The 13003-nt window shown below is 64.8% G+C and overlaps 1 protein-coding gene across 1 annotated transcript in view; it reads left to right on the top strand.

The window, feature by feature from the left end:
- Positions 1-805: 805 nt before the first annotated feature.
- The window catches only part of PARD6G (par-6 family cell polarity regulator gamma), a 39705-nt gene continuing 27507 nt past the window's right edge, over positions 806-13003 (top strand). The window contains exon 1 of the mRNA XM_016126531.2: positions 806-1047. Coding sequence (XP_015982017.2) covers positions 976-1047 — 72 coding nt within the window. The 5' untranslated portion in view covers positions 806-975. The remainder of the gene's footprint in view (positions 1048-13003) is intronic.

The raw sequence follows: 13003 nt of genomic DNA, 5'->3' as shown, positions 1-13003 counted from the left end.
GCTTGGAGTTGTGTGGCTTCCTGCCTTTCCTCCCACCCTTCCAGCCCCGAGCTTGCCTCTCCCTCCCCCCGAATTCTGTTCATGCCCCCTCAGCCCGCGTCCGGCCGGGAGCATGCCCCAGCGCCTGCCCCCCACGCGCGACTGTGGCTCTTTCTCATGCAGTTCGGGAAGCTGCCCGCGGAGAGAAAGCGACCCCGCACCTGGCAGCTAGCGCGCACAGGTGTGGTTCCCCTGTCATCCAAGACGACAGCAGAAGCGGCCCAGAGCCGCCGCCTCCCCGGCCGCGCGGGGGGAGCGGGAGGAGGACCGGAGAGACTGCGCGCGGCGCTGCGGATGAGGCGCCGCGGGCGGTGGGCGACGCTCCTTTTTCTGCTCGGCTCCGGGTCGCGCGGACCCGAGCGCGCACGCACCGCAGGCAGCGGCCTAGGGGCGAGTCCTCGGGGCGTGGAGTGGGGCGAGGTTTGGAGGCGGGTCCTCCGGTGACCCAGAGAGCGATTTTCAGACGCAGGCCCTCAGTACGCGGGAGTGCGGGGGCGGATCCCCGGGGCGGGGGGCGGTCCTCGGGGGCGGGTCCCCGGGGCGGGGGGCGGGTCCCTGGGGCGGGGGGCGGTTCTCGGGGGCGGGTCCCCGGGGCGGGGGGCGGTCCTTGGCGGGGGGCGGGTCCCCGGGGCGGGGGGCGGTCCTTGGCGGGGGGCGGGCCCCCGGGACGGGGGGCGGTCCTCGAGGGCGGGTCCCGGGGCGGGGGCGGGCCCTTGGGGCGGTGCGCGCCGGCGTCCTCCGCTCCTCCCGCGCGCGGCCGCTGAAGTCCCCGCGGCGCGCGGCCAGCCCAGCCCGGGCCGCCGCACTCGCAGCAGCCCCGCGGCGGGGAGCGCGGGCCGGGGCCGAGGCCGCGGCGGGGGGCGCCGCCCTCAGCGTCCTTCTGCAGTCCCCCGAGCCGAGGCGAGGCCGAAGACGGGACTGCGCGGGGCCGGAACCATGAACCGGAGTTTCCACAAGTCTCAGACCCTGCGCTTCTACGACGGCAGCGCGGTGGAAGTCAAGAGCAAGGTGAGCTGGGGCCGGCGGCCTGCGCCCCCTGCGAATGAATGGGCGCCCCGCGGGGCACCGGGCGCTGCGGGCGGGACCCGCGCCAGCCACCGCTTCGGCGCGCGGCCGCCGGCTGGGATGTGGAGGGTCCGGCGGTCCTTCCCGCCCCCGTGCGGACACAAAGCCGCAGCCTGGCGTGGTCCAGCTGGAGCCCCGGCGCCTGAGGCCCGGAGCCGCGGGCCGGGCCCGGCCGACCCGGACCCTCCGGGCGAGCGGCTCTTTTGTTCCACGGGCGGGAGGCGCCCGGCGCGCCGCGCGCTGGAGGGGCCGCGGGGGCCCGTGCCGGGGAGGCCCCGGCCGCGCTGCCGCCTTCGCGGCGGAGGTCCCGGAGCCGGGGAAAGGGAGCCGGCAGCCGCCCCCGACCCCCGGACCCACCCTGGGCCCCGGCGCGCCCCAGGGCCCGCCGCGCTGGCGGCCCCTCCCGCTGCCCGCGCCCGGCCCGAGCGTGCCCAGACTTGCGGGCAGCTGTGCGCGCTGCGGGGACTGGCCGATAGCATCTGGCGCTTCTCTCTGCGGAGGCGGCTCCTTCGCCCCAGACGCCTTTGTCTGCGGGGGTCTCTGTGGGGAACCCCGCGGGCAAAGGAGGAGGTCCGGGGGAGGGCGCCCCTCGAGCCCTCTGGTCCTTGCTCTCCGCGCCCCCTGACCGCCGTAACGCACGGCGGAGCAGCTCAAGTGCTGGGGACTCGGACCCCCACTCCTGGGGCGCGCGGGGCAGACGCACCCTGACAGGTCTCTGCGGAGGCCAGTCCCGCAGCCGCCCTGCCCGGGCTGCCCCTGCCGCCCCGCGGGGTCCCCTGCCGTGGGGCTCCCAGGGCGCCGCAGAGGGGGGCTGGGGCGGAAGCTGCGCCGAGTCGCAGCACTTCGTGTTCATCTCCGCGGCCACAGACTTTTCACGAACCCGCAGTTTCTAGTAAGATTTCACCCCTCCTCAATGCTAATTCTGTGACCCTCGCCCCCTTGCACCCCTTCTTTAGCCGGGAGTGTTCCCACCCCCACCCCACCCCCCCAGTTCAAACGTGGCGGCCGTAAGTCGCGGGACGGGGGAGGGGGGGACGTCAGGCGAGGGTGCGAGTCCTCCAGCCCCGGCGCGTCGCCCCCTGGAGCAGCCGCGGAGCACGTGCGGCGCTTCGTGCTTCTAAATTTTTACTTTGAGATCATCATCGACCCACCAGCAGTTGTGGGGAAAATACAGACTTCTCAAAGGTGGCACCTTGAGAAGTGTCGCGTCCCGGACCTCGGCGGACGTGTCGGCGTGTGCTGAGGTCACGACTTTTGTCCTGTGCGCGTGCCTGCTCCCACGGCACTGTGGGGGTACAGGGCGCCTGTCGCCGCCCCCTCGGCGGCCACCCGATGCCCAGAGCACAGTGACCCCGCGAACACTGCAGCCCGGCCCCGGGGCGCACCGGCCTCGGCGCCCACGCTCGGTCCGTGCGCAGCCGGCTGCTGCCTGGTCACACACACAGCCCCGGGGGGACGTCCTGGAGCTGTCCTCCCGGGTCTGGACTGCCGGCGCCACGCGGGCCGCTCCGTGGACTGTGGGCTGTGCCTCAGGCCACCCTGATCGTGGATTCAAGGTCAGATGCACCGAAAGTTCCCCAGAGGTGAGCAGCAGAGCCGGAGTTTTGGTCGAGTTTGGGAGCAATCCCGGAAGGGCCACGCGGACCGGCTTTGCTGGCTGCTCATGAGGCTGGCGCGGGGTCTGCACGTCCAGGACGGGGTTGTGGCTGCTCCCGCCTCGGGGAGGACAGACGGCTGCCCCTTTCGGAGGACGGGCTGCCTTACTGTCCGCACCCTCCCCCGACCCTTGTCATGGCTGACGTTTGCTCCCACTGTGTCCGCCTCTGTAGGGAGCCTCAACTGCTCTCGTCATAACACAGGAGGCAGAACTTTATGACAGCGACGTCTTTATGCAGGCAAAACGTCGCATCGTCACTGCGTTTGTAGGGCGGGAGCTGGTGCCAGGCGCTGAGTCCAGACGGGTCTGCCACCTGCCGCCCCTGCGAGCTCTCAGGCCAGTCGCCTCACCTTCCTGAGCCTCGGGTGCTCGACCGTGAGGTGGGCACCTGTTCTTACCTCCCAGCACCCGCCGAGGGTGGCCGTGGTCGTGTGTGAAAGCCGCACATGCCCACGTCGGAGGGCTGAGCGCTGCAGGTCGGGGTGCCGGGTCTGCAAACCACCTCTGACCCTCGCAGGGGATTAGACATTGGCCGTCCGGTCCCAGCTGGTCAGCTTCCAAAGTCCCGGGGACATCATCGGACCTGGCAGCTCTCCCCCATCGTCTCGCCTCTTAAACGTCCCCAGTGTTTCTGCCTTGAAACCAGCGCGTGCCCACTTATGGCTCGACTTCTGCCTCTGCTCCCCTGGGACCTGCAGGGGGAGGGAGGTGCTGTGAAGGTGTCTGGGGAGCACGTGTTGGGAAGGCCGAGGGGAGCGAGTCCCGGCTGCCGGTGCTGGGGCAGGGTCTGCCCGGGCCAGAGTGGCTGGAGCCCGTCTGCCCTGCGAGGAGACAGACAGCTCCGCAGTGCCGTCGGGAACTCCAGCGCCTTTACCCGCATCCGTCCTCTGCCAGAGTCGCCACATGGCCGAAGGTGCAGAGGGACGCGGCCGCCCTGGCCCCGCGGCGTGCTCCGGCCGCCCTGGCCTCCCCTGGGCCCGGCTTCGAGCCGACACGTGTCTGATCCGCGCCCTGCCCACCCTCCCCTGCTCCCTGTGGCCCTCACGTGAGAGCCCGTGCCACAGTGCTGGCGCGGGGCGCTGCAGCACGGGGGGGCCGCGGTCACGCCGTCCTATTGGTGGGAGAAGCACACAGCAGGGTCTGCCACTCTGTGCGAACGACGGTGGGGCTTTTGTGGGTTCTAAACAAATACGTAGTTGATGCAGATTTGGAAACCACGCCAGGCGCAAAGGGCAGGAACGCTCCTGTCCCAGGACGAGCCACCATAGTGCATAGCGCCCTCCTGACCCTTGGCCCGCGCCCTCTGCTCCGCGGGGTGAGGGTCGTATTCTATAGGCCTGTCACGCTGCAGCTGGCTCTGCCCCTCCACTTAGCAGTGCATTGCGAACGTCAGAAAATGTTTTTAAGATGACTACATAGTGTTCCATCTTATGTGTAAACCACAATTTAACCAATATCCTATTTTGGTTATTTCCAATTTTTCCTACAACTAACAATGCTGTGAATGATATCTTTATATTTAAATCTTTAGATAAATATACAAAGTATATAAAGACTACTGATTCTATTAAATCCCTTATTTCTTCAGGACAGATTCCCAGAAGTAAAATTACTGGGTGAAAAGTATATATATGTATTTTTATATAAAATATACCGATTTATGGCCATGATTGCAGGGTGCTGGATTTCCCTGCGGCTCGCACGCCCCGCCCCCCGCCGCCCCCCACCCCTCGCACGCCCCGCCCCCCGCCGCCCCCCACCCCTCGCCGGGTGTTTTCTTGTTCCTTCCCAGTCGGGGCAGCGAAGTGCTGCACCATTGTCCGAATTTGGATTCTTGGGTCTTGGTGAATTAAACACTTGCATCTGCGCCTTCCCTGCCCCTTCCCTCCGCCGCTGTTCTCGCCGTCGAGCCGCCCGGCCCGGGAACAGAGGCGCGAGTCCGCGTGCCGCCCCCTGGCTCCCACATCCCGTCCCTGGTCGCTGGCTGCTTGCCTTTCCGCGGGCGGGGGCTGGGCCCGTGCCTTCCCTGGGCCGGTTGAGAACCGCCTGACACCGTTTGACTCACCCGTGTGTCGACTGCACCCTTTTAAGGTTCTGGTTTTCTTGTCTCTGCGCACGTCTGCGTTCAGACAGGTTTGGCGGCTTCACTTGGGAAGTTGCACCTGCGGGAGACCCCTCGGGGATCTGGGTGGGAACGACCTCTGCCGCCTGCCGGCAGGAGGACGCTCTGCGTGCCTTCGGGGGCACCCGGCTAGCCAGGGGTTCAGGCCCCTTCTAGGGACCCTGGCATTTCAGGTAGAGGGTTCCCCAGTTTTGGGGAAGCGAAGGGCCTTCAGGGATTGGAAGATGCAGCCTTTCGGGGAGTCATATTGCCAATGCTTACCACTCACATCTGGAATCAGGAAAAAGAAGGGTCACCCTTCCCACGAAGGCCCCCTTGGAGGAAGGGGGGGGCCCGAGTGGCAGCAGCAGGAGCGCCCGGGCGGCGGTGTGGTGGGTGCCCGGGGTCGGGGTGGCAGGTCTGCTCAGCGGGCTGCTGGCGGACTCCCCACTCCCCTTGGGCAGATTTTACTCCACTGCGTCCCTTGGTAGCCCCTGCGTCCCCACTCTGAGGCTGCCCCTGGGTGTACGGAAGGGCCTGGCTGGACACCGCGCTCTGTATAGGGTGCGTTTACACTTTCTTAAAATTTATCTGACCACCCATCCCACTGTATGTACTACGTGCCAGACGCTGTTCTAAATACATTGCAGTTGCAAATAGTCGTCCACGAATCCCTGTCTCAACACTGCGACGTGGGTTCTGTGCTCACTCTGTTCTACAAGGCAGCCCCGAGGTCCAGGGGCCCCTGACTGCCCAGGGCGGGGAGCGTGGCGGCCTGGGCCGCAGTCCGAGGCCTCGCCGCCCCCTGCCGCCCCTGCTCAGTCTGCCCTGGGGCCCGGCCCACACAGCGGTGTGGGCAGAACACCAGACACCTCGCGCTTCTGGGACGGTCAGGTCCCTGTGCCTTGGGGACATCTCCGTAGCTGCTCCTTGCTCCACACCTCGAGGGAGGGTCCCTGCCCAGCAGTTATCCCTGAAGTCTAAACAGCGTCTATTCGCCGGCCGAGCAGCCACCGCATGCCGGGAGGGGCTGCGCTGGGCACAGGGCAGCTCAATGGATGCCTCCCGCCTGAGCCCGCGTGGTCCGTCGGGTCCGTCCCATGAGGGGCTGGCCAGGCAGGCCGGGTGTGGCTGCTGCGCCCTGACCTCCAGCATGCCACCGAGTCACAGCTCAGGCCTGCCTGGGGCCACCCCGCCGCCCAGCAGGACCCCGCGCTGCTTGAGATGAGCCGGTGTGTCCCCTGGGCTCTGGTCTCCACTCCCCACTGCCCCCTGCCCCGGCCAGGGCCCTTGGGTCCACCCTCGACCTCGAGTGGTGGGCTCCAGAGAAGTCGGCGTCTCGCAGTGGCCGGCACATGGGTGGCCCCTGACACACGGGTGGGGGAGCCAGGTGAGGGAGTGGCTTTGCCGAGAGGCACCGGGGATGAGGAAGGGCACCTCTGAGAGGGGTCGCGGCCTCTCCCCACTAGCACTGGGGAGGGGGGAGGAGGAGGGAGAGGCGAGCTACGCACAGAGGAGGAGCTGGGAAGCTCGGAGGGGATCGGTGTGAACGCTCTGCTGGTTCCTGACGGCCCGCCACGCAGGCCGGCCGCCCGCGCCCCGCAGGCCTCCACAGCCGGAGGCTGCTGGGAGTCCTCGGGCCCGCCCTGCGCCCTCTGCAGCTGGTGCCCACACAGTCCTTGTCAGCCCATCGGCCCAACGCGCGTTGCGCTCCGGGGCACTTGGGCAGCCTGTGTCCCCTGCAGGACATGCGGGCAGGGCCAGCCGGGACACCGGCGGCCTCAGTCCCCTGTCCCCCCCCATCCGGTCCTCCCGGCTCCAGGGTCCAGGGACGAGCCTCCCGCGCCCGCCGTCCCCCTGCAGTTCTCCCCGAAGCCGCGTTCTCTGCTGCATCTCGCTCACAGAGGACACTGAGCCTCTCCTGTCCCCAGCCGAGCATCTGCTCTGCATTTCAGGGTACATGTGTAGCATTTTACTCGGGGGAAGAAAAAAAGCCTCTGCTGCTTACAGAGTTTGTAAACCACCGAGGTCCTTCCCCGTGGCCTGTGTCCTCCACAGCTCATACCTGTGCACACGTGAGGAGGCCTGGCCTTGTCCCCCTCCCTGGCTGACCTCCCGACAGCCCAGCTCTCTCCTGCTCTTGTCTGTGGAAGCTGAGCAGGAAGCTGTCCAGACCCCCGTACCGCACCGGGGTCTCTCCCGTGGGAGGCGCAGTGTGTGACAAAGCGCGCTGGCCTTGGACGTGCAGTGGGACCCCGCTGTGTGCTCACGCACCCGGGCGACCACAGTGCCGATCGAGGCATGGAACATTCCAGCGTCCAGGAGGGTCCCCTCATGCCCTGCCTCGCCCGCGCCCACCCTCTAACCACCGTCAGGCTCTCTGTCTCCAGAGACGAGTGTGCTGATTCTCTGGCATGGCATGAGGCCGCAGGGCCTATCCCTGGTGGGCGGCGCGGGAGACGTTATTTTTTAGGTAGGCCATGTATTCTGCTGTGCGTCCACCTGTGTTATACCTGGACTTTGGTGCCCAAAGCCCTGTGCACACCCTTGGGGAGCTGCGTGCATAAGCTTGGTTCTCAGTACGTTTGCAAGGCTGCTGTGCCTTCACGGTAGAGCTGGCCACGGGGTCCTGCCCAGCCCGGGCAGTGGCGTCAGCTCAGGCGTGCAGACTCGGACCCTGGCCTTGGCTGGATGTGGGCGGGGCGGCCACTGCAGGAGGTCTGAGTGTTTGGGAGTTCCTGAAGGCCTTGGACCGCAGCTCATTAAGTATTTGTTGGTTCGGAATAAATCAGGAGGAGATTCTCTGCCTTACAGAGTTCAAGGGGTCCACCACTGAGGGCTCTCACAGTCCTCCGTTTGCTTCTATGGTGTGAACATGGCTCCCACGCCTCTCAGCTTCCCCTCTGTCCACATCGGCTTCCGTGGGCTCTTCTGGTGGGCTGGGCATCGAGGGAGAAGCCGAGGCTCCGGACGGACGAGATGGGCCTGAGCGGTCCACGACAGGTCATGACATCTCATACCGCTGACCCTGCGGTGAAGGGTCATTCCAGCTTGTAGCAAGTGCCTGCGTCTCCCGCGAGCAGGGGAGACCCCAGCGGCCTCAAGCGAGGCTGGCCGTGCAAACCTGTGGCACCGGGGAGGTTGGCCTGTGTCCCTCGCAGCTCATACCTGCACACACCTGAGGAGGTCGCAGGGTCACTGCGTGACTGCCTCTGGGAGACTCCGCTCCCCTCAGGGTCCTGCCCGGTGAGAGGTGCCACACACGGTGAGCCACACGTGAACCTTTGCGCCTTTGCTTCTGAGACAGGACGGGGCGCACCGATGTGTGGCCTGAGGTTCCCCTGCCTGTCGCCCCCTTTGGGGGCATATGCTGTGTGGAGGGCCCTCTGGTCCCTGGGCAAGGGCTGTGGAGAGCGGTGCGGCCAGCAAGCCGCCGCCCCGAGGTGCTCGGCTGTCCGAGGGACCATCAGCGTCCTGGTTTCCACGGCTGCTGCCCCCAGGTCCTGGCCTCACTCCCCTCGCACGTCTGCAGTAATTGTTTGGTGTTGTTCTGGGACAAAGCCACGTTCCCTGCCTGGAGGATGGCCCGTCACACAGAGGAGGGGGTGGCACCCAGTCCCGGGCCCGTGGTCACTGCGGGCCCACAGCTGCTGAGAAGGGCGCAGACCCCAGCTTCCTGAGGACATGCTCCTTCGCCTGGAAGGTGGCACAGAAGTGCTTGGTGTCCAGCAGACATTGGGCAGTCGCTCCAGATGCCACAGATGCTCTCGTGAGGCCTGGTGCGTGAGGGAGCCCACTCCCAGCGTCCCTGGTCCTGCCCACCGCCACCCCCCACCCCAAGCCGGGAGCAGCTCCCCCAGGATGCGGCCCCACTGCTTGTCAGCGGCACCTCCTCCCAGCCCAGGCAGTTGTGGTGTCCGGTGGCAGCCTGGCCGAACGTCGGCATCTGGCCCCTGAGAGTGGACGGGCCATGGGGTTGCCCCGCAGTTCCTCCTCAGGTGTGATTCTGGGGCACACTGTCCCTGAGCTCCCTCCCTGCCTTGGGAGCCCAGTGCAGCCGGCAGGAGCAGAGTCCAGCTGGGTGTGACTCTCGTGGGTCAGCGACGGAAGGAGTGGGGCCTAAGAAAGTGACCCCTCCTCAGAACTCAGGGGCCATCTCAGCTGAAGAGGGGCTCAGCGGGCGGCCCCTGCGCACCCGGCACACACTCGCCAGGAGCAGGGAAGCCCGAGGGCAGCCCGTGCACACTCATGGCTGCTTACAGCAACCCTCTGAGGAACGTGGTTTGTCCCTATTTCACAAAGGTGGAAATTCACTCAGAGAAGTGTCAATACCCACACTCATGCAAGGTAAGGCTGAGTCCGAGTCTGAGCCCGGGGCACCCAGCCGGGGCTCTGCCCTTCGGGACTCTGCCCGTGGTCTGGATTGGTGACACACTGTCCACCGGACAACGTCATGCCTCAGCCGGTCCCCACCCCCGGAAACTGCCTCTTTCTCACATGTCGTGAGTTCACGTCGCATGTGACCGTGCGCAGGCCGGGGTTCCAGGTGCCCTCCCTGGGCGGGCGTCTGTCTCAGGGCTGTCCCACGAAGACAGCGAGCAGCCTCCAGGCCGGAGCTCCACAGCATGCACCGGGGTCTCCCTGTGCCTTCGCCCCCAGCTCTGGGTCCCACGGCTCCCCCACCACCGGCCCCTCTTTGCCCACGCTGTCAGCTGCCCCTCCCAACCCAGGGCGCCCCTGGCCCTGCCCTCCCGCTTGGAATTCACACCCCACCATTGGAGCCCTTCGGAGCTTGTCTAAATCCCTGGCCCTATTAGCCTCAGTTCCTTGGCTTGCGAGCCTGTGACTGTGGGCAGCTTCCGGAGTCCTAGGCCTCAGGTTCCCGGTCTGTGCAGTGGGAACGGTGCTGTCAGGATTGCCACGGCATGCACACCAGGCTTGTCTCTGGCCACGCATCTCGCCTGCACAGGAAATCCCTGCTGTGCAGGGGCCACGACCAATGTTCCTGAAGCTTTATCCTGCACGCTCAGGCTCGCCCCATGCCGCCGGCTAGCAGTGCTCTGTGCGTGCGCGCCGATCATACGCGTGAGCTGCAGTGTACACGTGTGCTCACGAACGCAGTGGGTTCTGGGCCCCAGCAGTCGCCGAGCAGCCTCGTGCAGGACCCGGGCTTGTCCGGGCAGTTCCGCTGTGCTGTCATCGCTGTGGATCGCAGTGGGTGGACGGGGCACAGGAAGGGGCCAGGCTCTGCCGTCAGCTCCACCCTGCCTGACTCACAGGTCTGTGGCCTGATTTTAAACCGTCCTGTTGTGTCAGCCCAGGAAATCGCCCTGTGGCGGGTCCCACAGGCGGACAGACACAGGTGCGGGTTAGGCGGCAGCCTGCGCTTCCCCTCGCTCCTAGCGGAAGGTCTTTCTGCAGCTTTCTGTCCACGTGCACGTGCACACATGCTCCTCAGCCCGGTCCAGATGGCCCCGACACTGTGTTTACCGACAAATTCGTGCTCCTTGGCTCTTTCACGATTGACAGAAGCCTTGACCCTGCTCTAGGCTGGACGGCTCCGATGGCCTCAGGCGTCTCCCACTGCCCCGCGGTGACTGGCTCAGAGAGAGGCATGTGACCCCCCACCCGACCAATGCGAGAGGACCCACCGCCACCGAGTGTAGCGTTGATGTGACCCAGGACCCACCTCAACCAAGAGGGGGACGTCAGAGACAGCAGCCGGCAGGACATGGCTGCAGCACTCCAAGGCCCGCCTCCGGCTTCGGCGGGTCTGGCCACCTTGCTGCGCTCGCGGTTGCTGTGCTCCCTCCGCGCTACTGCGGTGACCTGCGCCTGCTCTCCGCTCTTTAAATCCGGGCCTGTGACGTACCGTCTCTTCATTTGTCTTTCTTAGTTTGTAATGGCACGTTTGCACGTCTGATCATTGTTTGCTCTCGGGCTTTCAGACAAACCATGAGCCCCACGAAGACACTCAAATGAGCACAGGGCTCGGCCCATCACTGGCTTCAGCAAACTTTCGCTGAACGACTGAACAGTGAACAGTGGCCCATAGCGCTGACAAGCCCTGTGCTCACCAGGTGTTTCCAACCGCGATTGTCCGACCGGGGTGCGCTCGGGGGTGCGCTCGGACAGACCGCGCACCCCAGCGCTCGGGGTGCTCCGCTGCTTAGGGCGGCCGGCCCTGGGCGGGAGCTGCGCTTTAGAGCAGAGCTTGGAGCCCAGACCCTTGGCCTCCAGCGCTGGGCCTGTGCCCGTCGCGCCCGAGTGGTTTTCGACCTAAGTTGACCGCACTGCGGACTCAGCCCGTGGTGTTTTCCTTCCCTTTCCAAACCCTAAAGGGGCCCTGACTCGTTAACTCAATTGACTTCATTATATTTCACCCTGGGGATGGGCTTCACCTGTTTCACGAGCTTTCAGTTTCCATTTTTCACTGTTGTAAATATTTAGGTGAATATTTTATATCGTAATCAGTCAGTGCTTCTGCTGACCTCAGCGATGACTGGCCGCGGCCTCGGTGGGGCGGGGGCGGAGCCTCTGTGGGGCGGGGCTTTCCGTGGGGGGGGCTTGGATGGGCGGAGCATCTGCGGGGCGGGGCTTTCCGTGGGGCGGGGCTTAGATGGGCGGAGCATCTGTGGGGCGGGGCTTCCGCGTGATGGAGCTTGCATGGGGCGGGGCCTACGCGGGGCGGGGCCTGGGCTGCCTTCTTGCAGCGAGGGGCTCAGAACACTGCCGTGATACCCAGGATCACGTGCATGCATCGTTTTCGGTCTGTGTCGTAGGACATTTTTTATCTGACATAAACACAGCCTTTGACAACAGGAAAACGACCGCAGGATTCACGGGTGCACCAGCCCAGGCCACTGGCAGAGAGCCGTTGACAAGTATTGGAACAGGAAGATTTTGTGTCCAGGACGCTCCTTCGTCCCTGAGATCAGGGCAGTTGCAGAGTAGCTAGGAGGAGGCAGTCCAGCCCTGAGGCTTTTTAAGTAAAACACTGCGACCGCTGAACTGTATTGGGAGTGGAAGCGGGTGCTGCAGCCCCTCACCTGTGTGTGCGTGAGGCTTCAGTGGAACAGTTTCAGGAAACCTCAGTCTCCGCCTGCAGGTGGGATAACGGAGGCTTGCCCTGTCCCCCAAACACCGGAGCGGTAGGGGGGCCGCCCGCCAGCCCAGGACGTTGGGAAGGGACCAGGTGGCCCTTGTGCGGGGCTCGTCTGCGCACCCACATTGTTTTCAGTGGTCCGCAGAGTAGACACGCCCCTGCCCCAGCTCGCAGCTCCTCACCATTCCCTCCTTGTTCCGCGTGGCACTTACCATCTTCTCACGTGCCGCATGGCTCAGGTATTCATTATCTTCCCTGCTCACTGTCTCTCTTCCTCACTAGGATGTGTGTTTCACTAGGACAGACATTTTTTCTGTCTTGTCCCATCGGTCCCCCAGTGTGTAGAATACCAGCTGGTACTCTTCTGTAAACGTGAGGACGGTTGGAGCAGGGCCACACCTTGCACTCTGTGTTCACTCGGTAAACGTATTGCGAGTGCGACTGTGTGCCAAGGTCGACGGGAGTGAAGTGAAGATCACATTTTTCTTTTGTGACTGTAAAGCCCAGCACAAGTAAGTGTTCACGGAAGAAGTTCCCACTTGGTAGTGTGGCGAAGTTGAGTTCAAGTAAAGACACATGTCCCTTAAAATGGCACTTTCGTAAGAGTGTCCTGGTGGTTGGCCGGTTCTCTGTCGCTCTGGAGAACGGGAGCCACTGAGAATGATGACCGAACCTCCTCCTTGGGAAGGTTGTTTGGAAACAAAACCTTTTGTCGAAAAAACTCTTTCCTTCAGTAGCCGCTGGGTGCAGCTGAGGCCCAAGGAGCCCCTGTGTCTTCCAACATTGGCACTCAACGTTCAGCTATGACACCCGTGAAATCCAGCCACAGCCCCCTGCAGAGTGTGTGTTTTATACGCTCAAAGACCCCCAGTCACCTGTTTACTCATCTGTTAGCAAATGTTCGGTGAAACGTTGCCTTCTGGGCTGTGCCTGTGCAAACGTCCTCACTTCTGTGCTGACGGGGCATGTGCTGCAGATTGCTGGGGCTGCGCCACATGTAACGTGCACAGGGCCGGCCTGGTGCAGGCAGGTCCCA

Source organism: Rousettus aegyptiacus, unplaced genomic scaffold (assembly GCF_014176215.1).
Source record: "Rousettus aegyptiacus isolate mRouAeg1 unplaced genomic scaffold, mRouAeg1.p scaffold_m13_p_12, whole genome shotgun sequence".
NCBI classification, from domain to species: domain Eukaryota; kingdom Metazoa; phylum Chordata; class Mammalia; order Chiroptera; family Pteropodidae; genus Rousettus; species Rousettus aegyptiacus.
Note: the sequence above shows the minus strand (reverse complement) of the source record. Positions and strands in the feature narration are given on the sequence as shown.